The 27,954-nt window shown below is 39.3% G+C and overlaps 1 protein-coding gene across 3 annotated transcripts in view; it reads right to left on the bottom strand.

The window, feature by feature from the left end:
* Window positions 1–20,224, bottom strand: part of znf326 (zinc finger protein 326) — a 38,103-nt gene extending 17,879 nt beyond the window's left edge. Inside the window, exons 1-6 of one of the 3 annotated variants that reach the window (XM_072273408.1) lie at window positions 20,053–20,224; window positions 8,903–8,968; window positions 6,786–6,884; window positions 6,512–6,593; window positions 3,956–4,397; window positions 409–577 (exon numbers count right to left, since the gene is read on the bottom strand). In XM_072273408.1, the coding sequence (XP_072129509.1) occupies window positions 409–577; window positions 3,956–4,397; window positions 6,512–6,593; window positions 6,786–6,884; window positions 8,903–8,968; window positions 20,053–20,158 (964 nt within the window). In that variant the 5' untranslated portion in view covers window positions 20,159–20,224. The remainder of the gene's footprint in view (window positions 1–408; window positions 578–3,955; window positions 4,398–6,511; window positions 6,594–6,785; window positions 6,885–8,902; window positions 8,969–20,052) is intronic. The other 2 variants (XM_072273407.1, XM_072273409.1) reach the window with 2 other exon arrangements.
* Window positions 20,225–27,954: the final 7,730 nt, after the last annotated feature.

Here is a 27,954-nt window from a genome sequence, read left to right as displayed (position 1 = left end):
ATAATTGTAGCACTATGTAACAACTAACTTTTAAAAGCAACAAATTCACACTATTATCCAAGTAGCTATGCAAAGAAATCAAACACACTAATTTTCAACCTCAATAATCTAGAACACTACGCTGGGCAATCCCTGCTCATGTTCTAACCCCAAGATGAATCATCTCCAATGACTTCATTTTATGGATACAGCCTATAGCATCAAAATTACATCATGAAAAATCAATACTATTTTCCCAAATGTTACCCAAAAAAGTCAAATTTTAAAGAACTTAATGATATTCAGAGTAAAATTAAACTAATTAACATTAACTACTGATCTTTCTCAGTTACAAGACCACAGATTTAGTTCTTGGAAATAACCTCAAAACAAGAGTTCTTCTCAGCCAAGTGGAACACAAGCACTTACCAGCCGCTTTGAGTATTTTTTCAGCAGCTGCCAGTTTCTGTTTCTTTATTGCAGCTTTGTTGATTTGTATCCCTTTCCTTTTCATGCCTCGTCCAAAATTTGACGCAAACCCACCTCTGTTGTATGACTGATTATTCCCAGATCTTGAGTACATATCTACATCTGACAGCTGTAATGTATTTTAAAAGCAAGTATAAATTGTTACTACATTGGTCTCTAAAATATCTAGATTTTCTTCTACCTGCATCGTTAGGGCTTAATGTCAAAGCCCAAATCTAAAGTTAATATTCAAAAAGTTTCAGGCCACACACCGACAAACCTCATCTCACAGTAACAAAGTCAATGGGTTAATTTTTGCCTAATTTTTATAAATCATATTTAGAACTGTTTACTACCAATTGTCTGGGATTCACCTACCTTCCCTGAACTGCAGAAGATCCAAGTCCTCATTTATTTTTGGAAAATCGCAGGCTCCTGCATCCCATACTTAAACTATTATGGAATAAATACTGTTTTCTTTCATCTCCATGCTACACAATTACAACACTGATGTCTTAATTCGGTGAGCTGGTTTAAAATTTGCCAACCCAAAACTGGGACAAAAGACCATTTCACTGATTTTGAAATGAAAGATTCGAAGGCACTCCCCTTGTTCTACCATATTCTTCAATGCCTCTGAATCACTACAGAACTGGTGGTTATTTTAATAAGTAATGAAGGCAACAACAGCTGCAATGGCTCCTGATCCATCAATTCCAAACAAAAAAGCCGAGGAAAAATTGTGGGAATTTTAAAAAAGGATGCACTTGAGATGTACCTCTGTATTTAAAGTCATCTGCATTCAAGAATTGTGCTTTTATCCCCTAGAACAATTTTGAAGCAATGAAGAGAATCTGCAAAACTAATGCAGAAGTATTATCTGAATAAATTTTCCAAAAAAAGGAAAATTTCTACGGCACAATAAATATGAGCTTTTTTTGTATTGCAGCACTTGGACAATGCTTGGGAGTACAATTACAAACTCCACTGCAAACTTAAGCAAAAATCCTATCATCTTTAGTTTTCCCAATGCCACATCTCTGCTAGTGACAAACCACCTTTGGATAGTTCCAGCTATAAGCTATTCAGAACAGGAAATTACTTGTTCCACTTTGCTTCAGGAAACCATCAGAGAGAAAGTGGGTAAAACAGGAATTAACAGCAATGAAAATGTACTGAGTATTAGTTATAGAAACATGTACATGATTGTGTAGGATGGCACACTTTAATACATGATTAAAATAACCAATGTCTGCACCCATGTGAAAATTTTCAATGTCCTGAATTGCTAAAGATATTTTAAACTTCAAATGCCCCATTTTTTATGAATTACTGAGCACAGCTCTGTTAAGTCACATTAAAATTATTTGATAAGGCTATCATTCCACAAGTATCAAGGAAAGTCTGAAAATGTTCCTTCAAAAATTCATAAGTTACGTGGAAGACTTTCTATCAATATCACCAGGGCTTCTAGTACATTTTGTAACTAAATATATTGGCTGCTTCATTGTTTGTCTGGCTCCAGTGGTAAGCAATATAAAATTGTGCAGCTTCAAGTAGTAGAATTTGCTACTGAGAAGGAATAAGCATTTAATGAATTAGATTCTTGTAACCAGTGTTGTATCAACAGGAAGAGAAGTCTCCCTCAACTTTTAAAAAAACTATTTCAAAGCCAAACTACTACTCAATGAAATTTGCCTACAGGTATTTCTGGCTCATCAATACTACCCAATTACATAAACCAAGTCTCTTCTGGGTTGAAACAACGAGCCTTCCAGATCTGGAGAAAGAAAGACTGGCAATCACAGGCCGAGTACATGCAAAGACTCCACTCAAGAAAACACAACCTGTTACATTGGATTGTAAGCATTTGGAATGTGGACGCTTTTATTTGATCACCTACTTTCTCATCATAAATTCTGAGTAATGGAATGGATATTCCATCTGGGTATAAAATTAGTTTATCAGACTAGGCTGAGACTGCTCTAAGTAGTCAAAAGTGAACCATCAACATTTTGGCAAATTCATTTTCCAAGGGACAGCTTACTGAAGCAGAAATGTTACCTGTACAAAAGGTGCCCTTTGAACACAAGTAGACAAGACTAGATGTGATAGATGTTGCAGCAAAACCCACAAGTGGCCAAAATATTTGCAAAGAGTACAAAGGTGACTGAAAAGGGGCAATTTTCCTGCTAATTAGAACATAGCTTCACGGTGCAGCCAGAATGAGCACTGCATGAATAGTCTAATGTGTTAATCATAATTAAATAATGATACCACTGTAACAACATTCCACAACGCACCAAAAAGTCCCAGTTGAAATACAGAACTTCCCCAAAATTACAAGTTTATATTGAGAATCGGCTCTCTATAGGACCCTTTCATTAAATAAATACATGAATCACAGACATGCCAAAATTGTATTAATTGCCCAAGATAACAGATGTTCAAAGCATATTGCGTATATATTTAAACTCTTAACAGTTAATGTGCTTCTGACAGTTTCCTCCCAAAGGTGTTGTCCCTAAATGTTTTTGTTTTGTAGAAAATTCCACTTTCAAGATCCAAATTCCTATCAGATCCAAGTGAATATAAAATGCAAAAGTGTACAAGATTAAACTGTTAAGTCAACTTAAATAGTCATTAAAATAGTTATTTAAAACCAGCACACAGATTTTCCTTCAGGATGAGATTTCTCTCCTCACTCTAAGCAATTAGCTGTGAAATGAAAGTAAGTCGAAACAGTAACACTGAAGGAAAACAGGGTTTCAAAGCACACCTTATATTTTAACTTGCACACACAATGAACACGTTTTGTTTTTACCTTGGAAGTTAAGCAGCAAATTGAGTACAACACCAATAATTGACTTCGTCAAGAGGGCACATATTTTCTACAAGGTTTGGAGGCACCAGATTGCCTAATCTGAGCAGGCTCCTCCTGAGCAAATAAGGCTTGGTATCAGCACTTGGCCTTTTCATCGAGAAATAAGACATTAACAAGTCTTAAAAATTGTGCTGAACGCAGCACAATTTTGAAAGGTGTCCGACCAAAAGCGGTGAATGGATGTAATAGCCAAAATCAATGTCCACCTGCAATCATGTCTTCTGATTCTCTGGTGAGAATGTTGGTGAGTTGGCACAGCAATACTTAAATTGCCTCACATATGCCAAGCTCTTAATAGAGTTAGGTTGGAAGGAAAATTTAATAACTCAACTTTATCACAACAGCACCTTGTAGTTGAATCGTTTCAATCTTAAACCAAAATTTGAAGATGTTTGGGAAGGAAAAAACATTGAGCAGTTTCCCAGTTTTAAAAATGAGTGCAAATTTAACACCTATTAACAAAAGTTTACATGAATTTTAAACACCAACTATACTAAAGCAACCATTGTAGCTCATGTGGAACACTTATTTTCTCCCACTAGCAAAATAATGCTAGTGATCAGAAATTGTATCCTTTTAAAAAAAGCTGACAAGGGAATAGAATCTCAAAGATTCTGTACTTACTTCTCTGCCTCGACCTCTGCCTCCTCCTTGTCCTCCCATCATCGAAAAGGATCCGCCTCCATATTCGTTGCCAGAATAACCAAGCATTCCCCTCCCCCGAGAGCCTACAGATGAAGGCTTCGAAAGGAGTGAAGAAAAGCTGTTGTAGGAAGAGTAACTTCCTCTTCCCGTATCCGAATCAGCCCACACCCTAGGCATTGAACTTGAATGTGTGTAGGTGTCATCCCAGTTAGACCTGCCATTATCATATAATCGGCTCTGGCTTCTACCTTCATAAGGGTCAAGGTATTGATCACCGAAATTCCTGTAGGAGCTCTCGGATCGATCAGGATAGCTATCCCCAAAGCGACTTCGTCCTGGTTCATGTAAATCGTAGCCAGATCTATACAGATCACGGCCATCCAGAGCAGACCTGGAGTCATGCGACTCATAAGGTCCAAACCTGGAAAAGTTGCACAGTAAGGAAACCGGTAAAGTTACCAGTGACATACAGTATAATAAAACCAGAACAAAACACTATTACCTGCTAAAAAGGGTTCAAATATTCATTCCCTTTTTCGTAGGTATATTCTTGTTTATGTATGTATAAATTATATACAGCATTAGTTAAATTAAATGTATTTTGAAAATAAGTTTTCAAACTCAAAAAAAAGATGTTACTTTGCCATTAGTGATTTGAGAATAATGTTACAATTTTATAAATTACTGGCAAAGAGACAAGAATTACAACATTCTGCATAAGTGAGTTACTTTGGATTGAAATTACCAATGAATAAATAGTGCAGCCAATATTCAAATTCAAAGTAGACTACTTCATGGAAGTTGCCACTTTCCTATCATAAGTTACGAGAGTGAAAACTTATTTACAGTATGTTAAAGCATTTCACTAAAATATTAAACCCTACCTAGAATATGAAAGCAGTTTTAGTTAGCAATAATAAGCAGCCAACTTTAACAATTGTCTGAGCTACTTATACAAATTATGCAAATTATTAGTTAACTAAATTGTTATTTTTTTTTAAAGATTTGCATCTTTTAATTGTATCTAGAGAGCGTTTTTCTTTTTATCTTGTAGTAGCAATGTTAAGCCAATTAGCTTTCATATCCACAGCCTCTTAGCATGGAGATTTCCAACAGCTTGGAAGCCGACAGGGGATGGGTCTCCATAATCATCAGTATGCTTACATGCAATAGAAATTCAATTTTTTTTTAAATAACTGAAGAGTAGACACTACAATCTGTTTAGACAACTCAGATTTCTGCCCAGTATCTTCTGAACTGAAGTTGTACGGCATTTTTTGCACCTGGTGTAGATGCAGCAGTTGAACATCCCCAAGCATAATTATGCTCTGAGATACCCATTTCTGCCCTAGATTCAAGTAAATTCAATTATAACAGTCAAGCTCCGCCCAAGCTCCGTTCAAAAAGGAATTTTGAACATTTATAATTCCTTTAACATGTAAGCATACAAATTATGACATACATCCTACATAAAACTGCAAATACTAATGGCTATTACAGCCATAGTACTAGAATAAGGCTCTCAACATTCAGATGGGATTTAAGAATCAATAAACCAAAACAAAGTGGGAATTTGTACTATCTAATATGCTCTCAATTCAAACAACAATGTTTGGTAATCTCTACAATCCCCTGACTGAACAAACCCCTTTCCAATATTAGTATATAACATTAAAAACTATTTCCACAATTTTCTTTTTGTCAGAATGATTATTAAATGACTAATGTTTTCAGAATTCTTGTGTGATGTGGTTTTGTGTCTATTAGAAACAAATTTAAAGGAATAAACCAATTTTTTTTGTCACCAGGTTGAGTTATATTTGGGACTGATTTCCACTGATGAACTTTTAAAGTTCCCAGTGTTTAGAAATCTTAAACTGCAATTGCCATGAAGGATTGAGCACAACCAAACCTTTTGGCTCACTAGGTGAAAAGCAATACTTGGGAATAGGTATAAATACTTAATTCAAAATGTTTGAGTCAGATGTCTATATGGAACAGTCCACAAATTAAAAAGGCTTTTCTCACAATAGCCTTTTTAATAATGCATTTTTAAAGCTCCTTAGAAGACTTTGTTATTTAACTTGTTAAATTTACCACTCAATGCCCATCCCATCTCCCAATGCAAAAGAAAATGTTCATCTTCTACACTAAAACACATCCAATTCTGGTGAGATTTTGTGCCTGCCTCTACTGGGGTTTTAACTAAAGAGGACAATCATTCAAAGCTCGGGGAGAGAGAAATGATTATAGTTGTGTTTTTGCTTCAAGCTATACTGCACAAATAAAATTTCAACAGGTTTAATTAGCAGCTTTGGTGCAGATCAAGTATTAATTAGCAATAGAAAGCAGGCCAACACAATTTGACTCAGGATTTCAAATTTCATAACTCGGCAGTATTATTTCAAGATAACCTGGCTGGTTATGTTAAGATATTATCACTGGTACTGACACATTAATTCATAAGCAGAATGCTATAAAGACTAGAAACAAGTCTAAATATAGAAAGTGAGTTACTAAGCTTATTTCACCTACCTCTCATTCCTATTAGAATAGGATTCCTGGTAAGACCTGGAGCTCCCGTAAGAGCTTCGATCGTAGTCACCACTCATCATACCTTTAATGGAGGAAAAGAAAGTTACCTTTCAGCTGAACTCTCAGATAAATGAATGCTCACATTCAATAATTATTGAAGAATTTATCGAACCATCATTCACTGGTAGCATTCAAAGATAAATGACAGCAGGCAGGTGTATGCTTGGCATTAAGCCAGAAGGGAGACAAAATGATCTAAGTGCATGCAACTAACCGACAGGGAGAGCTAGATTGGCCGAATGTACATTTCCCATTTCCATTTTCTCTGTATTAAAGCTTAAGTATTCATCTTCACTCTCCCATCTTGTTAGTTCTGTGAGTAAATATAGAACAAAAGGCAGTACTTGGTCATACAGGTAAGTCCAACATCTGTTCTCAATTTGAGACAGATTGGTAGTGCGTGGGAATAATATATCCACCAATTTACACAAACACTAAGCATAAGAGGATGTGTTGTGCTGCCACGTGGTCAATTTCATTGCTCATTTGTGAAGCTACAAATGGAACAGTCACAAATTCTGACCCATAGAACACCAGTTTGAAAAATAAGGTCAAAAAGAAACAAGCATACCCAAAACTCAGGCAATTATTAACAATGGAAGTTCATTGTGAAATACGGATACTGCAACAAAAGCTGCAGGCCTACAGTGGAGACCTAGTCAAAATTGTAGCTTTCTCCTTTCTCAGGCTGAGAATATACACCGACACATTTGCAACTGCTAATTGCTTACATCACTCATGTAGCAATACACAGTTCCTAACCTCTATGCCTTACAAGTTAAGACATGTACTTTTTCCTTGGTGGATTCATTTAAGTTTCATACAACTGAAATATGTAAGAAATAACATTTTGCCTTCCTTGGCAGGTATTAATTCCCCTAAAGACTCTGCTCCAACTACTTGGTTTATCAAAATTTCACCCATTCAACCATCATTTAACAGATTTAACAGTAAATTATTGCTTACACTTTTCATAACAGGAACTTATCTTGCTACTAAAGAGCGAGTTAGGGATTTAAAAATATCGCTTGCCCAATTCAAAAAGATAGCAATGAAGGCAGAGGTACAGTAGTAAAAAAACACAAGAGATTCTACAAATGCTGGAAATCCAGAGCAATAAACAAAATGCTGGAGGAACTCAGTAAGTCAGGCTGAGTACTGTACTGCAGTTAGCAGTGAGAAAATATTAATTCATTGCTACAGGACAACCTTCAAAGTTTCAGATTGTAACAAGATTGGATAATTAAGAATCCCAAGAATATTTTAAGATATTACTTTCAGCAGTCTTCTGCCAAGAGATGTGCTCAAATTGATATTTGGTTATGATGTACTTTATTGTGTCAACTTCATTAGCAGATTTTCCACTCTCAAATTCTAGGTGATATTCTATCAGCAATTCAAACTAAATGAGTCTGTAATTAGTTTATAGAGCAGATGCTAAGTAGCTTGGGCTCTATTTTTTTAAATAAAAACAATAAAGTGCAAATTATTTGGCAAGCTACCAATGACAAGCATCTCAAATCACAAGTGCAAAATTATATTATTTTATAAACAAAAAGGCTGATTCAGAAATTAGACATCAATTACTAATCATAAGAAGTGTCTTTTTTTAAAAACAAGAATCCTAAAAGTTCAAAAGCACGATGATATGTAAGTAGAGGAGGGACGATCAGGAATTTTGGCCAACAAAATTCTTTCAGGACTGAACAGGATGAATGCGCATGAGATGGAACAGCAAAGTAGAGTAGTGGTTAGCACAATGTTTGACAGTACCAGTGGCCCAGGTTCAATTCCTGCTGCTGCTATGTTCTCTCCGTGGGTTTCCTCCGGTCTCCAGTCCAAAAACATGCTGGTTGGTAGGTTAATTGGACACTAAATTATCCTGTGAGTAGGCTAGGATTAAACCAGAGGATCGCTGGGTGGTGTTGTTCAAAGGGCTGGAAAGGTCTATTCCACGCTGCTTGCATCTCAATAAAGAAAACAAGCCCCATTCCTCCTCGCCACTGACACACTCTAACCCCAAGACAGTCCATATTCTTCGGCCTCCAGAGTGACTCAGACGCCCTGAAATTGGGCTTTCAACTAACCCGACAGCCATTGGTGTACAAGAACTGCAGATCACTTAAAATGACTGCCATCATACTTAACAGGTAATGTTATAATGTAACAGACTAATTTTTTAAATTTCAAACATCCAATCAATTTTACTTATTAAATAAATATCAAGGCAGCTGTGGCAACACAGGTGTTCTTGTCAGTAAAGATAATGCACAAATCAAGATAATTTCCAGTGCTACTCCTATTGATGCCACTTAGCCATTCAGGTCCCACCTGATTTCCAGTTATCCCGGCTGTTCCAATTGCTGCTGGTGCCACTGTTGAACCATTCCGATCCACCTGCCATCAAAGAAAATACAAATAATTGTATTGCCAAATTTAAGGTATGATGATTTCTCTATTTATAGAAAGGAAGAGATCCTGGTTTATGCTTCTCTAAGCAAAGCACTGAACTAAAAAGGCTACACAACATGCAATACAGACTGTTTCTACAGTACTGTGCAAAAGTCTTAGGCAAATATATGTAAAACAAGGGTGCCAACGACTTTTGTGTTGGACTGTATTTGTTAACATGGAACAGATAGTGAACTTGTAAATCGGGTGAGAACAAAGGAAGTTGGGAATAGTGAAGGTGGAGCACCTTGGAAGTGGTGTGGTATAGGTGGCAGAGAAGACATGCCGGGGCAGGAGATGACGTGGGTGCAGACACACCCAGCCCTGAGACAATAGGTTCTTCCTGCTCCCTTCACGCTCCCTTCCACCTTTTCCCCAACTGTGATTCCACTCTCAGTCCAGAATAGAGACCCACATCAGAATCAGGTTTATCATCACGTCATGAAATGTTTTCTTTTGCAGTAGTGCAGTGCAATACAGAAAATTACTACAGTACTGTATGTGACAACCCATGCATTCTTTGTAATACTGAAAATCTGCAAGTGATGAATTACTATAAATTCAATTGAAATGCTCAAAAAGGTATTGGCTGGCATTGTAGATGAGATCACCTGCCTTGTTTCATCATGTTCCAATGTAGCTCCTGACCTATCCTGCGTTTGAAGTGTACAAACGCAAGTTAGTTGTTTGAGGAGGGAAAATAGACAAGGCAACCAAAGTTCTCTCTGAATTACCATATTAGAATGCTCTGTCCAATTCCAACTCTCTCCAGTGTTCTCAGCTCAAAAAGGACAAGCAGCACAATAAAGCTTGCATATTCATGCCTAAAAAAAAACCCTTTATTTACCCATGAAATTTAGAGCTGGTTATTTATCCATTGAAACGTTACTTCTGATAGCTTATTCATGATGTGTACCCATTACCCAAATCCCTGACAAGTGACTGATTTTTACTGTAAATTCTGGTGTATGAGCCGAGAATATTGCCCTAAATTTTGGTCCTAAAATTAGGGGGTCAGCTTATACAGAGGGTGTCAACTTTGGAAAAACAAATACACAGAAGACAGGTTGTATTTATTGGCTGTTTTTGAGTCAAGTACAAAATAAAATACTAATGCTTATGAAATCTACACAAAAGGAAAGATCTACAAAACACATTCTGTTTCTCAATTTACTTGTACACACTGCTGTCGTCAAACATTCAGAGCTTGAAACTCTCACACTCTTCATTGTCTGACTCTCCGAGAATCTAGTGGCTGGAGCACAGACGTCAAACCACCAGGGATGACTGCAATGTCCGTATTTTCAGCTTTTAGTGCTGCTTTTGTCTCACCTGACAAGTGCGCTTTGAACATGTCCCAGAGAAGTAGCCTTGCTGAAACCTTTGGGACGTCGATGCCACAGCTCTTTAACCCACTTCAAGCAACCCGCTTCGTCCATCCAGCCGCGTTCTTGAAAGTAAACAACACCCCGTGGGAATTTCTCTTTCTTTGGGAATGTTTTCCTCTTAAAAATCACCATCGGTGGTAGTCTGGTCCCATCAGCCATACACGTCAACACGACAGTAAAATGTTGCTTCTTGTGTCCAGTTGTTTTGACAAGGACAGTTTTCTCCCCCTTCTTATTGACAGTGTGGTTGCCAGCAAAACCAAAGAACATTGGTGTCTCGTCCATGTCACCAATCAGTGAGAGCGGGTAAGAATGTGCCTCTCGATGCTTGATCACAAACTATTGGAAGGCCATAATCTTATTCTCAAGGTCGCTCGGCAACTTCTGAGCAATCTTTGTTATTTGTCTCAACACAAGATCACGTCTATTCATAAATCCGGTACACCAACTTCACGTAGCTTTGAAATTTTCGCTGACCTCACGGTGTTTTTCGGCCCATTTCAACGCTTGAACTTGAGTCATTTCTCTGGTAACAATGTATCCAGACGATTGCTGGTGATTCACCCAATCAAACTTTTTCTTCCAGTTCTGGTCACTGGCATGTTTTCCCGTGGTTTCAACATTTCGTCTTTGGCATTTCCCTCAGCGTGTCCTCTGCCTTTCTCCACTCTCTCACTTGTTTCTCGTTAACACTAAACTTCTTAGCAGCTGCAGAATTATTTGTTCCTTTAGTAAAATAAACAACCTTCAGCTTGAAGCCAGCATCATATCGCATTTGTTTTAATCTTTTGTACATGGTGGTCGCAAGCTCAATACTGAGTACACGTACTGATCCCGCCACCCCATGTTATGTTTTAACAAGATTACGATGGGCGCTAAATGGTTTCATAGGGTTTACATTTCAGAGGATTCTTTACCATTGGGAACCTAATCCAAAACTTCCCTCCCTGATTTATTTATTAAGAATTTGCTTATAATGCTCTACAATGCGTAGGCCTATTTTCTTAGCAGGTACTGGTTCACAAAATTTCCAGGTTCCAGAACTGGCAAAGCTGAGTACCGACATGTGAGCTCTTGTGATCTTTTCTGGTTAAATCAAAAACCTCTACAAAAGGGGTCAGCTTATACAAAGGTAACATGAAAAGGTCACTTTTTTAACCTTGAAAATGGGGGGGGGGGGTCAGCTTATACACTGGAATTTACCCTAATCCCCCAATGACAACTTCTGAAATCAAGCTGAATTTCTGTTTGTGGTTTTGTTACACTTCATCACTATAACTGCACCCTACTCAAAACAAATTTTCCACACCCTAGCTTCAGCTACTTAAAGGAAGTGTTTGGGAAAGTTATTTAAAATACTCAATAAGCAACACCCTATTGTGCTTCTTTCCAATACATTGTTGTTCAACAATAAGATTGAAACTACAAGATGTCAGCCAAGAAATCTAACAGACCAGAATCTATTGATGGTTTGTGGACTACCATGCTATCATTCTGTGCATTTATACAAATCAACAATTTAAAAAGTTAATTTGCCTACTTAAATACTAAAACAATGATATACAGATATACAGTCACAACGAAAGCAAGAACTTCAAGAAAGCTTAAACACTGACAATATGGAGAATCTAGCAAGTTTGAGTAGAATGCCAAGTAATAGAGAGCAGCAGCACTTCCAATCACATTCTCCACCGCAACAAGCATAGAAAAGTACAATATAGCATCTGAACAGATGTTTCCAATAACGAAGCAGACTCTTCTGCCAGCTTGTGAGCCATAGCCCTCTATATTGAGACCATCAGAAATGTTTCTATCACAGGCAGCATTTTCTAGTGTAGATGAAATATGTCTTGAAGAACTTTTAATTTTCTCTCACCTTAAAAGTATGTTATCCAGCTTTTAAGCATTTGTGCCCTGGGAAGACCCTGACCATCTACTGTATCTATACCTCTCACAATCTGTTTTATATAAACTTATAAGTTCTACCCTCAGCCTCCAATGCTCGACAGCAAACAACTGGTATGCCCAGCTTCTCGTTGCTCACACACTTCAATCCTCTTCTGTTCTTCTTTTGTATTATTTATTTATTTTTGTGACTATGCCGTGCACAGTACTGTTGCCACAAAAAAAAATTAACATTTGCTGATAATAATCGATCTGATTCTGATGTACCTCTTCCAAGGCCACGTCATCCTTCCTGTAAGGGGCAACCAGAACTCTACGCAATACGCCAAATGTGCTCTAACCAGTTACAGAGCTGCAACACTATTTCCTTGCTTGAATACCCAATGCCTTCACCAATGAAGACACAAGTCAAACACCTTGTTTAACACATCTACTTCCAGGAAGCTATGTATTTGGACCCCAAGATCCAAAATGAAGTTCTTTGCAGAACATACTGTATTTTCTACATTTGTTATATCAAAGCCACCTATGTAGTTTTCCAACATAATCTAGCAATTACTGGGCAATCCCCCAGGGTCAAGAATAATTTACTTCCTCCCTCATTCTATTGTGTTGTGAGATGGCCAAAGAGTCAATACTTCTGATAAAATATCAACTTCAACTGCTCTTCCAGAAATGAAACTAAAAAAAATTCTAAAAATGCTGGAAACTCAGAACAAAAAGAGAAAATTCAGCAGGTCAGGCAGCATCTAGGAAAAGAAAAATAGTATTTATATTTCAGGGTGAATCCTTTCATCAGAACTAGAAGAGAAAGTTCCCAATAGGGTGTACTGGGCAGAAAGAGATTTTTAAAAATCAGTTTTGTTTTTAGTAACATTTTTATTTTTTCCAGTTGTGATGAAGAATCTTCAGCCTCAAATAGTAATTCCGTTTGTCTTTCCAAAGATGTCAATTGACAGCTAAGTATTGTTAACATTTTTTAATCATTTCAGATATCCAGCATCCATCGCTCTTTAAGCAGTTAGAATAGAATTATGCAATGACACACCATCCCTTAACACTAAAAACGCAAACACGAGGAAATCTGCAGATGCTGGAATTTCAAGCAACACACATAAGAGTTGCTGGTGAACGCAGCAGGCCAGGCAGCATCTATAGGAAGACGTACAGTCAAAGTTTCGGGCCGAGACCCTTCGTCAGCCCTGAAACGTCGACTGTACCTCTTCCTATAGATGCTGCCTAGCCTGCTGCATTCACCAGTAACTTTTATGTGTGTTGCTATCCCTTAACACTAGGCTGTTTTGAAAACGAACCTGTGGTTGGTCTGTTTAGGATCTTGACTTCGTCATGTAACAGACACAGAGTGACAAAGAACTTGAAGGGAGTCCGTACTCATCAACTTAAAATTGATCACAAAACCGAATAATATAGAAGTTACACATGCTTGCATGTTGACAATGAAAAATCAAAGCGCAAACAACAGGAATTCTGCAGATGCTGGAAATTCAAGCAACACACATCAAAGTTGCTGGTGAACGCAGCAGGCCAAGCAGCATCTCTAGGAAGAGGTGCAGTCGACGTTTCAGGCTGAGACCCTTCCTCAGGACTAACTGAAGGAAGAGTGAGTAAGGGATTTGAATGTTGGAGGGGGAGGGGGAGATCCAAAATGATAGGAGAAGACAGGAGGGGGAGGGATGGAGCAAAGAGCTGGACAGGTGATTGGCAAAAGGGGATACGAGAGGATCATGGGACAGGAGGTCCGGGAAGAAAGACGGGGGGGGGGGGGGAACCCTGAGGATGGGCAAGAGGTATATTCAGAGGGACAGAGGGAGAAAAAGGAGAGTGAGAGAAAGAATGTGTACATAAAAATGAGTAACAGATGGGGTACGAGGGGGAGGTGGGGCCTTAGCGGAAGTTAGAAAAGTCGATGTTCATGCCATCAGGTTGGAGGCTACCCAGACGGAATATAAGGTGTTGTTCCTCCAACCTGAGTGTGGCTTCATCTTTACAGTAGAGGAGGCCGTGGATAGACATGTCAGAATGGGAATGGGATGTGAAATTAAAATGTGTGGCCACTGGGAGATCCTGCTTTCTCTGGCGGACAGAGCGTAGATGTTCAGCAAAGCGGTCTCCCAGTCTGCGTCGGGTCTCGCCAATATATAAAAGGCCACATCGGGAGCACCGGACGCAGTATATCACCCCAGTCGACTCACAAGTGAAGTGTTGCCTCACCTGGAAGGACTGTTTGGGTCCCTGAATGGTGGTAAGGGAGGAAGTGTAAGGGCATGTGTAGCACTTGTTCCGCTTACACGGATAAGTGCCAGGAGGGAGATCAGTGGGGAGGGATGGGGGGGACGAATGGACAAGGGAGTTGTGTAGGGAGCAATCCCTGCGGAATGCAGAGGGGGGGGGAGGGAAAGATGTGCTTAGTGGTGGGATCCCATTGGAGGTGGCGGAAGTTACGGAGAATAATGTTGGACCCGGAGGCTGGTGGGGTGGTAGGTGAGGACCAGGGGAACCCTATTCCTAGTGGGGTGGCGAGAGGATGGAGTGAGAGCAGATGTACGTGAAATGGGGGAGATGCGTTTAAGAGCAGAGTTGATAGTGGAGGAAGGGAAGCCCCTTTCTTTAAAAAAGGAAGACATCTCCCTCGTCCTAGAATGAAAAGCCTCATCCTGAGAGCAGATGCGGCAGAGACAGAGGAATTGCGAGAAGGGGATGGCGTTTTTGCAAGAGACAGGGTGAGAAGAGGAATAGTCCAGATAGCTGAGAGTCAGAAAATCAAAGCATTCATTTTTGAAGAAAATTCACCACCTACAACGCACACTAGATGGAGCTCAAGTGGTAAAAAAGTTATCAATTTAAAGTACACTCAGACCCTGCTTAATGTTGAAGATGCGTTCCTTGGAGGCGGACTGCCATATAAATCAGCAATGTGCGTGGTCATTATAACATTACATAAATGGACATGTGTATCTGATTTTGAAAAATTCAAACCTGAGATAAATGATATTATTTTCTGTACAGACAGTAATTTGTGAAGTAACGAACAGACAAGTAGGCCTAACCTGTACATCAGTGAAACAGAGCAGCAACACACTGCAGTAGCAGCAGAGGGAAGTAGGTGGTGGTTGCATCTCAGAGGAGGGACCAGGCTGATAAGCAGTTCTCGGTAGCAGGAAATCATAATGAGAACACCCCTCTTTGCCTTGTTGCTTCGCCCCTAGTCAGGGTCATTATCGATGAACGGGTCCATGATTTGTGCGATTATAGTGATGCTAGTGCTGAGGAATTTTGTGCTGAGATTTCTTGCTAGTGTTTCCTCTTCCCCAACCGTGTCCTCAGATTCACCCAGGATACATTGCTCTGCCAGTTCTCGAAGCTCTTCGTTACTAAGGCTTTCACCATGAGAATGCAGTAACTCTTCAACATTGCCATCATTAGCATCCTCTAATCCCGCTTCATTGGCCAGTTCAACAACATTTTGAATGATTGGTTATACCTGAAACCCTAGGATTTTCACATTTCGTTCTAATGTTTTTCCGAGCCTTCTTAGATGTACTACCCTCACTGGAAGTTGCAGGCCGTTTTCCAGACATTACGGGAAAAAAATAGAATAAATTGGCGAGAGAGCAAGAGTGTTTACACATGCGGGAGAGGCAGAGCACGAACTAATACCTGATTGGCTGTGAGCCCCTCACAGTCAATGTAAAGCGCTCTCATTGGCTTGTTAAATATTCACTGTAATGGCAGCCACTCTTGAGAAGGCTTAAGTGTTGTTTCCAATGAATTTTTGTCACAGTTAAAATTTCAATGAAGAATTGAATAACTGCGTTGTAACCAATCAGCGCCATGCAGGGTAGTATTATGTGGGGTCTTAGTACATTGCGGTGTTCACTACCGAAACCAAAGGCAACCACAGGACTGTTACTGATATACTTTAAAAACATAAGTTTAAAGTTGTTACCAGTACCCTTTTAGGTTATAGCTTTCTGGGGAAAATGATCAGGTGAGAATCATTAACTGACATGAATTCTTACTAAGTAGCCCTGGAATTCAAGGCCCAAGTGAGTTTTTACTGGGGTTCTAAGCCATAAGTTACTCTTTAGTAAACTGTCCCTTAAAATCTACTGCACAGCTGTTTCACTTGAATAGCAAAACAGAGATATTAATCATGAAGACATTCCAAGCTTTTATACTTTATGTAATTCTTAAAAAGTTATTGATGATTACTTCTGTTGTCTCTGGCTCAGATAATTGCTCGATTTGAATGCTCAGGAAACTTGAACACCTGGACCAGGTGAAGGGTCTTGAACCAATACGTCAACTGTCCATTTCTCTCCATAGATGCCGCCTGATTGCCAAGTTCCTCCAGCACTTTGTGTATCAGCATTCGCAGTCTCCCATGTCTCTATGGTGAGATCATTGTTACCAAGCACCGGGAAGTTTTTCAAATTAACACTAGGGATTAAAAAAGGCTCAATTTTTAGCTCTTCGTGGAAAGTTTTGAAGTCAGTGCCAATTGGTGATATTTTGCCGCTCAATGTTTTAATGGCAATTTCTTCCCGTCTGCCAGATTTCTTGAATACTCCATGACCCCATAAACACGACCTCATTATTCTTCTTTTTATTGTAAAATAGTGACTTTTTTGACTTGCATTGTACTGCTACCACGTAACAAATTTTAAGACATATGCCAAGAATTCTGATGACTTTATAGGTTGTCATACTCTCCCAATCAAATTACCAAACACAAACTCAGCCCACAATATCAACCCTACTCCTCTCCGTAAATGTTGCCTGACCTGCTGAGTTCTTCCAACATCTTTTGCGTTACTCTGATGTTCCAGCATCTGCAGAATCTCATGTTCAAATTGAAAAAAGGATCCAAGCTCTCCTAAGGAGCCAAGCTGGAAAAAATGTGACTTTCAGACAAAGGAGTAGCAATTACTAACTGCTTGATCAAAGAAGGAAAAATATCTCTACCAAGAGGAAAGGAGCAAGACAAGATTTTGGGAGTTCAAAATTAGCAGATTTTGCTGATAAGAAGCACAAGAACCCAGGATTAAGGTAAAGCAAGATAAAATCATGTTGGGGCTGTCCTTTTGCATGCAAAAGTTACCTTCTTCCAGTTATTTGGGCTTTGCTGTAGGTACAATAGCAATACATTATTAACCTAAGAACCATTAAACCAAATTTAACAATATTGCATCATCAAATGTAAACTTAAGCATAGCTTTGAAAAGGGACCCCCAGTTTAAATTACCAATTATATTAAATTACGAAACATTTTAATTGCAAAGGTTTTTATTTCTGAAATTGTAAGCAACTAGAAATAGAGCCCTACAGCACAGAAACAGGCCCTTCAGCCCATCCAGTCCATGTTTAACTGTTATTCTATTCCCATTAACCCACATCCAGACAATAACCCTCCATACCTTCCTATCCGTATACATATTCAAACTTCTCAACACTTATGCTGGCAGCTCGTTTTACACTGTCACCACCCTGAGTGAAGATGTTCCCCCTCAGGTTCCCCTTACAAATTTCACCTTTCACTTTTAACTTATGATCTCTAGTTCTAGTCTCAACTAACTTCATTGTACAAAGCATGTTTCCCCTCAATACTGTATACCTCTATCATGTCTCCTCTCATTCTCATAAATTCCTGAAAGTAAAGTCCTAACTTATTCAACATATCCCTGTAACTCAGGTCAAGTCCTTGCAACATCCTTGTAAATTCTCTCTGCAATCTTATAGAGATCTTTCCTGTAGGTAGGTGAGCAGAACTGCACAGAATATTTTAAATCTGGCCCCATCAACATATTATACAACATCCCAACTCCTAAACCCGCTGCTCTGATTTATGAAGGCCAATGTGCCAAAGGCCCTCTTTATGACCCTGTGATGCCACATTCAAGGAATGATGGATCTAAATTCCAAGGTCCATCTGTTCTATCACACTCCTCAGTGCTCGACCGTTCACTGTGTTTGTCCTCCCAAAGTGCAATACCTCACGCTTGGCTGCATTAAACAGACATTTACAACACATAACAGGCCCTTCAGCCCACAATGTTGTGCTGACCATGTAACCTATTTTAGAGACAGCCTAGAATTTCCCTAGCACATTGCCCTCTATCTTTCTAAGCTCCATGTATCTAAGAGGCTCTTAAAAGACTCTATTGTATCCGCTTTCACCACCACTGTGTGAAAAAACTCACATCTGACATCCCCTCAGTACCTATTTCCTTAAAACTATGCCCCTTTCCCTAGCTGGTTCATATTATGCTGCAAGCTTTGACAGCCTTCCTTGCTGTCCACTACACCCCCAATCTTGGTGTCATCTGAAAATTTGCTAATCCAGTTTACCATATTATCTTCTAAATCATTAACAAAGATTTCAAACAATAGACCCAACAGTAATATCTACAGCACATCAATAGTCACAGGCAGAGGCAACCACCCAGTACTACTTTCTGGCTTCTCCTGCTAAACTTATGTTGAATCTAATTTACTTTTCATCCTGAATGCCAAGTGACTGAATCTTCTGGATCAGCCTCCCATGTGGGATGTAAACAACAATGACTGCCTTTCCTTCATCAACTTTCCTAGTATCATCCAGGGGAAAAACTCTTATGAGATTAGTTAGATATGACCTACCACACACAAAGCCACATTGTACAAATACATCCTTTCCCAAACACTGAATCTAAACTCAACTGTAATAAAAGCAAACAAAACCAGCACCATGAGCTGCTTCAATGCTGACTGGAGGATGCACTCTCTCATTATAGCCACCTATTTCCTCAAACTACTCTAGATTCCTCCTACATTTCAAAGGTGTGTGCATTACAAAGTTAATTAGCTATTCAGACATTCCAAGTGTAGGTGGGTGGTAGAAGAATCAAAGTAGAACGTGAGAGACTGGGCTACAACTCGCATAGTCTTGATAGGCTGAACAGTCTCACTGTGTTGTGAGAAACTGAGGGCTAACAATTCATACTTCCAAAACGAAAGGTATGTTTGACCATTCAGAGGCAGGTTAATAGCTAAGTTGTGACAAAGGATGATACTGGGAACACAGTTCTATACCTTTACGCCCCACTTAAATTCAACAACGTTTTTAAGTATTTTATCCATATTTTGCCCGATACTTCCCCTTAACAAGAACTGCTTAACAAAGCAAGCAACAAAGGACAGCGAGAGAAAGAAAAAAACAATCACCTGAGGCCGGTGGTTCCACTGCGCGCATTTAATGTAATTGGAGCAGCTGCAGACTGAATTCTTCATGGGAGATTTACTTCCCTTTAGATACATGCAAGCAGGCACCGAATGAGAAAACAAGCCGCTGCCGGAGGGGATGGCGAGCGCTGAGATAGAATCGTTTTGTTAAGATAGAGGCAGGAGGAAGGAAGAGCCGCACAGGATTTTCACCCCGTAACCGATCGCCTGGACAGGGAGAGAGAGAGAGGCCGACGGCCATTTTAAAGCAGGAGCGCGGCCTCCGCCCGACCAAATGGAGAAGGTAGATCGTCCATCGCAACTGCTTGGCACACTCACATCCACATGGAGCGGGGTGAGGGCCAAGGTGGAGGCCAGTCGCCCGCAGTGGAGAAGGCGGCCCGGGTTCCCGCGGTACCATGCGGCCTGGTGTCAGAAAAGAAAATGGAGGAAGGTGACGAGACGGCCGCCGTGCCTCGTCTCCCCGTCCTTTTCCGCTCCCCGTGCCTACTTTACCTCGCAGCCCGTCTGAATCCGTGGAGCTCCAGCCCCGGTTCGAGCCTCTCATGCCGTCGTTGTCGCTGATACCCCAGTTGCGGTTGCTGCCTCTTAGGCCGTCCATAGCTGCCTGTCGTCGTCGCTGCTGCTCGATGACTGGCGCCTCCCTCCGTGGTCCGGCACGCTAATCGTTCCGTCACACGGCGAGGGGCAGGCTTTCAGAGGCTGGCCGCCACCTCCCCGGAGCCTCGAGATTTCATCAAAACACCTCATTAATTTGTGCGTGTGTGCAAGCTTCTGCTGTTTTGCATTCGGAGGCTGAGTCCGGTGGGGAAGTTCTTATAATATGTCATCCCAGTCAGCTACATGAGTGGCAATGGTACCACTGTACAAAACAACACACAAAGATGCTGTACAAATATGCGTTAACACTACTGAATATATTGACCAAATGATATTAAGAATGTAGGGAGATTCGCTTTTGTTTTTTTGTGTACGATTAAAGTTTTTTTTTCAAAAAATACACGCTGCCCAATTGGTTCCACTCCCCGTGCCCTGAAAGCTATTTTTTGTCTGAATGTTTTGAAATTGAATATTCAGTCTGCATTTACTACCCTATTTTATTCAAAATAAAACACTTTAAAATAATTCATTTACTTTGTTGTATCTACGATTAGCCAGTAAAATCTAATATTTTTTTCGGCTGGTGACAAAGGGATGAAAGTTAAGATTGCACTACCTTGTATATTTCAACAGCACATTGTATTTTATTTGAGTTGGGGTAAAAGTCGTCTTACGCCATCAAATAATACAAGTTTCCAAAATAAACTAATTTTCACTGAGGTAACAACCACTAATTTTTGATCCAAATGTTTCTCTGGCTAGAATGTACTCTAATACTCCAAGCTGGACCAGAGAGACATCCCATGCACCATCAATCGACGTGCCATGCTACACACAGACATCCCACCCTGCAAAAACTCATTTCAGGGAGGTAGCACCATCAAGTTGCAGGAGACTCCTGGAACTTCCAGGAGAGGTGGGATGTCTGCAATAGAGTAGCTCCTTAGCAGCTAGCCAGCTAGTTTAAATAACATTAGCTATGCTAATGAATGAATGACACTTGTTAAACTCACCTCAACATGTCTTTTACAGTCTTAACCCACCATGGGCAATAGAAAAGTCACTGTTGCAAACAGCGCAGCGAGCAACACTGTCATTATTTTGACCCCTATTAGGCAGGGGTACAATTTAGTGTAGTCTGGGGTGAAGTACGTTTTGTTTTTTCTTTTTTTGGAACACTCTGCCATGGCGCTCTCTCGCTCACGCTCTCTCTCTCTTGTGGTCGCTCTCGCGCTCTCTCTTGCTTTCTCTCGCTCACTCGCTCTCAAAACAATTGAATTCCGTGAAATTGTATATAATTTGCGGGCATCAAGGAGGCACTATTAATATGCAGGAGACTCCTGGAACTTCCGGGAGTGGTGGGATGTCTGTACACAGGGACTTGGGCTATATAATATTTTTTGTGACTATGTTTTCTGCTATCGTAACTAAATGTGCTGTATGCATTATGTGTTGTGTTGTGTTGGTATCGTGTTTTGCACCTTGGCCCTGAAGGTACGATTTCATTTGGTCATATTTACGTACAACCATATAACAATTACAGCACATATATGGTTGAATGACAATTAAACTTGTAATTGGGACATTATATAGTGTTAAGAGCACTATACAAATACATTGATGTTAAAGGTTATGAAAAACATGATACTCTTAGGAAGTCTTGTGAGGATAAGGTCTTACGGGGATAAGAATGACTCACATCACCAGTCCTAAGCTGCAGGTGCTCACAGGCTCTATCACAGGTGGCGTCGGTATCATTTTTTACAAGATGGGTGTGGTTTTGAAGGTAGCATACTCCTGCCATTTTATTGATTGTAATAATAGCATGTTTACTGCACCCAATCCTTCTTTCATAATATGAAACTGAGGGATAGATTAATGATGTTCCAAGATAATGTTTTGTCATAATTTATATCCACTTGTGAGATCTTAACAGTCCCAAGGGTCTGCAGATGAATCTGAAGCAACAAACAACCTGACGGAGGACTGCAGCACGTCAAATAGCATCAGTGTTGGGAAAGAAATTGTTGACATTTCAGATTGGAAACCTTGCTTCCGGACTTAGGAGCATATCTCACCAGTGACGTGGCCCTGCCAAGAACCTTTAGTACTCCAGAGCATCAGCCTACATTTTTATACTCGTTTGTAGAAAAGGGCCTGAAATCAAAATTTGTAATTTCTAAGTGAGGAAACCGTCAAATGAGCTACAGTGACTACCACTATTTAAACAGAATGCATAAGACTGAATTCAAACTACATATTAAGAAAGAAAGGTATTCACATGGCCTTCTATTTTGTTGCAGCTCAGAAAATATATTTCTTTCAAGGCAGTCAGCCTAATGTGCCACTACTGATACGTAAAAATAACTAGCACACTTAAGTAGAATGGAATCTACATTATTCATTTTTTAAAGTACATGCTGAATATTAGAAACAAAGTGAGGCATTTTGCAGAATTTGCTTTTATACCCGTGTTTTGTCTGTGTTGTTACATTATTTTTCTTAAATTAAGTAAGCATCAGAATATGTCAGCAAATCCAGTAAGTGCTGTCAAAATGTATTTATAATTATAAACTGCTATTAGTGTAGCAATCTCAATTTAGAATAACCAACGTTGAGCTGAACTGAATATGTCTGGACTCTTTCAATTTTGTGTTTTCTATTGTGTTTTTTGCTCTTTTTTTTGCTGCTTGCATGTGGGGGAGGGATTGATGCTTTTCTTTCAACAGGTTCCATAGTTCTCTTTGTTTTGTGGCTACCTGTGGAGAAGACAAATCTCAGGGTTGTATACTGCATACAGACTTTGATAACAAATGTACTTTGAACATTTAACTTTGAAAATGCACAAAGGAATTAGTCAATATTTATTCCATGCATTCCTAGTCATCTAGATTCTAAATTTTTGAATGAAATTAACCACAAATTTAGATTATATGTTATATGTTATTGTAACTTCAAAGATTAATGAAGTTTTAAATATGCTGAAGCAAATTTCAATATAAACTGTTGTAATGTTTGCAATATTTTTCTCAATGTTTACATTATGAATGTCTAAAGATAAACAGTGCAAACATCTTGGATACAAAGATTTACTCATGTCCTATTTTATGAAGAAATAGCTTGCCTTCATTCCAGAGCCATAGGGCAATAATATTACAATTAGCTCATTATACAGTAATCACAGTTTCACTAAATATCCTCTAAATGAAAGAAGATGGACAAATTAACCAGGGGCAGCACTTCAAGCTGTAACATAGCCTTGTTCAAAGTTCCATAAATCACATTTTAATCATGCACTCAGATAGAATTATTTATAAACTGCTATTACTGTAATTATCCTAATTTAACCAGAATTGTAAAAGTGGGGCCTTGTGCTTTAAGGAGATTTTATCGAATGAAACCTCTCTCCCTAAATTTTCCTAAGAGATCAGAACCACAAATGAAGCTGCTATTTTCGTAATTTTTTTTAGCTCATATACTGGAAAGCTCTCCTAGAATCAGATTATTTTAAATCGTAATTGAGAAAGGGCAGTATCACCACTTAACAGAACAGTTTACACAGACAGTTCTTGGAATCACAATCTGGCATGAATTGATATTTTGTAAAATCACACTCAGTATTAATCGTGCTGAAAACCACTTGATCATTTGCAAGAATACTGGCTGAATATCGACATGGCACAGCATTTTGTGGTGAATTAACACTGGCTCTGGTGGCAGTACTATCATTGTAGTGGTTTATTAACTCAGTCTATAGATGGCATTAGTTGATAACTCAGACCTTAGTCAATCTGAACTAGGCTTGTCTATTTGGATGCAGAACAGATCTGAATTTCTTTAGAAAAATTGAGCAACAGAATTGGAGAAAAGTTCTCTAAATAACAAAAAATTGTTGTTGTATAAATAACACATTTCTTACATGAACAAAGCTGAATAATGATCATAAATGAGATTTGACAAAACCTAGTAATTAACTTTAACAAAAAGAATGTAAGAGTCCTGGAAATCTACATTTTGTTGGCAGAATTTCAGATGGTGATGAGAAGGCATACAGGAGCGAGACAGATCAACTAGTTGAGTGGTGTCGCAGCAACAACCTTGCACTCAAAGTCAGTAGGACCAAAGAATTGATTGTGGACTTCAGAAAGGGTAAGACGAGGGAACACACGCCAGTCCTCATAGGGGATCAGAAGTGGAAAGAGTGAGCAGTCTCAAGTTCCTGGGTGTCAATATTTCTGAGGGTCTATCCCAACATATTGATGCAGTTATGAAGAAGGCATGACTGCAGCTATACTTCGTTAGGAGTTTGAGGAGATTAGGTATGTCACCAAAGACACTCACAAATTTCTACAGATGTACCATGAGCACATTCTAACTGGCTTTATCACCATCTGGTACGGGGAGGGGGCACTGCACCATATTGAATTAAGCTGCAGAAACTTGAAAACTCAGTCAGTTCCTGGACATCTTCAAGGAGTGATGCCTCAAAAAGTTGACATCCATCATTAAGGACTCCCATCACCCAGGACATGCCCTCTTCTCATTGCTACCATCAGGGAGAAGATACAGGAGCCTGAAGGCACGCCCTCAACGATTCAGGAACAGCTTCTTCACCTCTTGCTATCAGATTTCTGAATGGACTTTGAGCCCATAAATATGACCTCACTACTTTTTTGCATTACTTATTTAATTTTATATATAGAAATATATACATCTTACTGTAATTCACAGTTTTTACTATCACGTATTACAATATACTGCTGCCACATAACAACAAATTTCACGATATATGTCAGACATATTAAAACTAATTCTGATTCTGAAAAGCACAGCAAGGACGCAGAAAAGTGATATGATGAACAAAAAGTTACTGGAACAAACAAGATTTTTTAAAAACCTAGGTATTTCTTTCTTTGATACAAAAGAATTAGTGCAAAATAAAATAGAAGTTCTTTTAACATTTTGCACCATCTTGAAAGGTAAGTAAGTGAAAAAAAAATCAATGGATTGACAATTTGACACATGGGGTTACGTAAAGTTAAAGAAATATTTTCATGCTGAGGCCTAAAGTAACGTAAAATGCTTTAACATAATTTCATATGTAATTAATAAAAAGAGGATTTTATCTATATATCTGGAGGAAGATTTCAGCAATACAAAAGAAAAATAGATAACTCAAATTTTTGCAGAGAAAAATGGTTTCACTAAGCACTATATAGTCTCTAATGATTCCAATTTTCTTTAATAAAATATGTTCTACTACTTTGTTTGATCATATAATGTAAAATCAAGGATCAACTTTATTTGCCATACACATTTACATGTATTAGGAATTTGCTGTGGTGTGTTGGCGCAGCATGCAGCAAAAAATAACAGCATTCAACAATTATAAAGAATTATATAAAAAAAAATAAACTTAGAGGTTAAAGTATGGCTATGGAATAAAATGTGTATACAGAAGTCTAGAAGTCGAGGTTCATTATCAAAGCCAAGTCTACGAACCTCTGTGAGTCCACTGAGGAGGCCAAAGCCCAAGTTTGTGTTTGCTGGAGGCCCGTTCTGGAGTTGAAGGACTGTGCACGTGCACGGGTGGAAGGGAGGAACAGAACTTGGTTTTTGCTGTAACACACATCAAAGTTGCTGGTGAACGCAGCAGGCCAAGCAGCATCTGTAGGAAGAGGTGCAGTCGACGTTTCAGGCAGGACGAAGGGTCTCGGCCTGAAACATCGACTGCACCTCTTCCTACAGATGCTGCTTGGCCTGCTGCGTTCACCAGCAACTTTGATGAGTGTTGCTTGAATTTCCAGCATCTGCAGAATTCCTGTTGTTTGGTTTTTGCTGTTGATGGTTTGTTGCATGATGTGTTCTGTGTTGTTCTGCCATGCATTGTGAGCATGCTATGTTTGCATTGGAATGTGTGGTGTCACCTGCGGGGTGCCCCCAGAACACTTAACACAAACGACACACTCACTGTGTTTCAATGCACACGTGACAAATAAATTTGAATCTTGGATAAATACACAAATACCAGCATACAGTATATTTACAATTTTTAGCAGCATTATAAAAAGTGATTTAAAGTGTTTACAGTGTAGTGACTCAAGTAATAGATAGAGGAAAGTGGGGAAGGGCTAACTATAATGGCTGACCAGATTAATGGCCCAGGGGAAGATATTTTTAAAATAGTGTTCAGATTTTGTTTTAATAGCCCTATAGCGCTTTTCAGATGGGAGCTTTAGGAAAAGGTTGTTTGTTGGGTGGGTAGTGTCCGCAGTGTCCTAGACACGTACAGGTCCTGCAGTGCTTGTAGACTGTAGCCAAATACCTTTTCTGCTGACCTGACAGCTTGCTGTAGTTTTTGTATATTGTGAGAGACTGCTGCACCAAACCAGACCAGGGTGATGTGAGGATATACTACCTTGTGCTTCATTTTCTTACAGGCATTCACAGTAGGACAGAGTCTCCTCCACAATCTCCATTGGCACAGGTGCACCACAAGGCTGTGTGCTTAGTCTCCTGCTCTACTAGCTTTATATGTATGACTGTGAAGTTAAACAGCTTCAATGACATATTTAAGTTTGCTGACAACACTGTCATAGGCCAAATCAAAAGCGACAACAAATCAGCACACAGGAGGGAGACTGAAAATCTGGCTGAGTGATGCCACAGCAACCGTTCATTCAATGTCAGCAAGACCAAGGATCTGATTATTGACTTCAGAAGGAGGAAAGCAGAGGTCCATGAGCCAGTCCTTATAGGGAGATCAGAGGTAATGAGTCAGCAGCTTTAAATTCTTTAGTATTAATCTTTCAGAGGATATGTCCTGGCTAAAGCATGTAAGAGCCATGTGAAGAAAGTATGGCAGCGCCTCGACTTCCTTAGAAGCTTGCGAAGTTTCAGCTTGACATCTAAAACTTTGACAAACTTTTACAGATGTGTAGCGGAGAATATATTGACTGGTTGCGTCACAGCCAGGTACAGAACCACCAATGCCCTTGAACGGAAAACCCTGCAAAAAGTAATGGATATGGTCCAGTCCATCATGGGTAAAGCCCTCCCCAGCACTGAGCATGTCTACACAGAGCGCTGTGACAGGAAAGCAACATGAATCATCAAGGAACCCCACCACCGATGCCATGCTCCCTTTTCACTGTTGCCATCAGGAAGAATGTATAGGAACCTCAGAACCCACGGCACCAGGTTCAGGAACAGTTATTACCCCTCAACCATGAGACTCTTGAACCTGTGGTGATAACTGAATCCATCACTGAACTGTTCCTACAACCTATGGACTCACTTTCAAGGACTCTTCATGTCATGTTCTCGATATTTATTGCTTATTTATTTATTATTATTTTTCTTTTGTATTTGCACAGTTTGTTAATTTTTGCACACTTGCTGTTTGACCGTCCTGTTGGGTGCAGTCTTTCATTGATTATATTGTATGTGCCCACAAGAAAAAGATTCTCAGGGTTGAATATGCTGACATATATGTATAGTACTTTGACGATAAATTTACTTTAATCTTTGAACTTTGAAAAACTGAAAACTATTACATATTTTAACAGGCACTAAAGATTTTACAGTTTGTCTTACAAGAGACTTTCTTCTCCATGTACCATTAGCTTGTCAACTTCTACTGATCCCCAATGAATATAACATCTCCATGTATAAATCTATCCATTTCTTTCTGAATTTCCCTAATCTAAACCAGCTCTTTAGAATTGACTTATCCCATAAAATTCCATTCTCTCCATTTTGTGGCAAGCCTTAGGTCCGTACTTTGGGATAATGCCC

The sequence above is a fragment of the Mobula birostris genome, chromosome 12, assembly GCF_030028105.1.
Source record: "Mobula birostris isolate sMobBir1 chromosome 12, sMobBir1.hap1, whole genome shotgun sequence".
Classification (NCBI taxonomy): domain Eukaryota; kingdom Metazoa; phylum Chordata; class Chondrichthyes; order Myliobatiformes; family Myliobatidae; genus Mobula; species Mobula birostris.
Note: the sequence above shows the minus strand (reverse complement) of the source record. Positions and strands in the feature narration are given on the sequence as shown.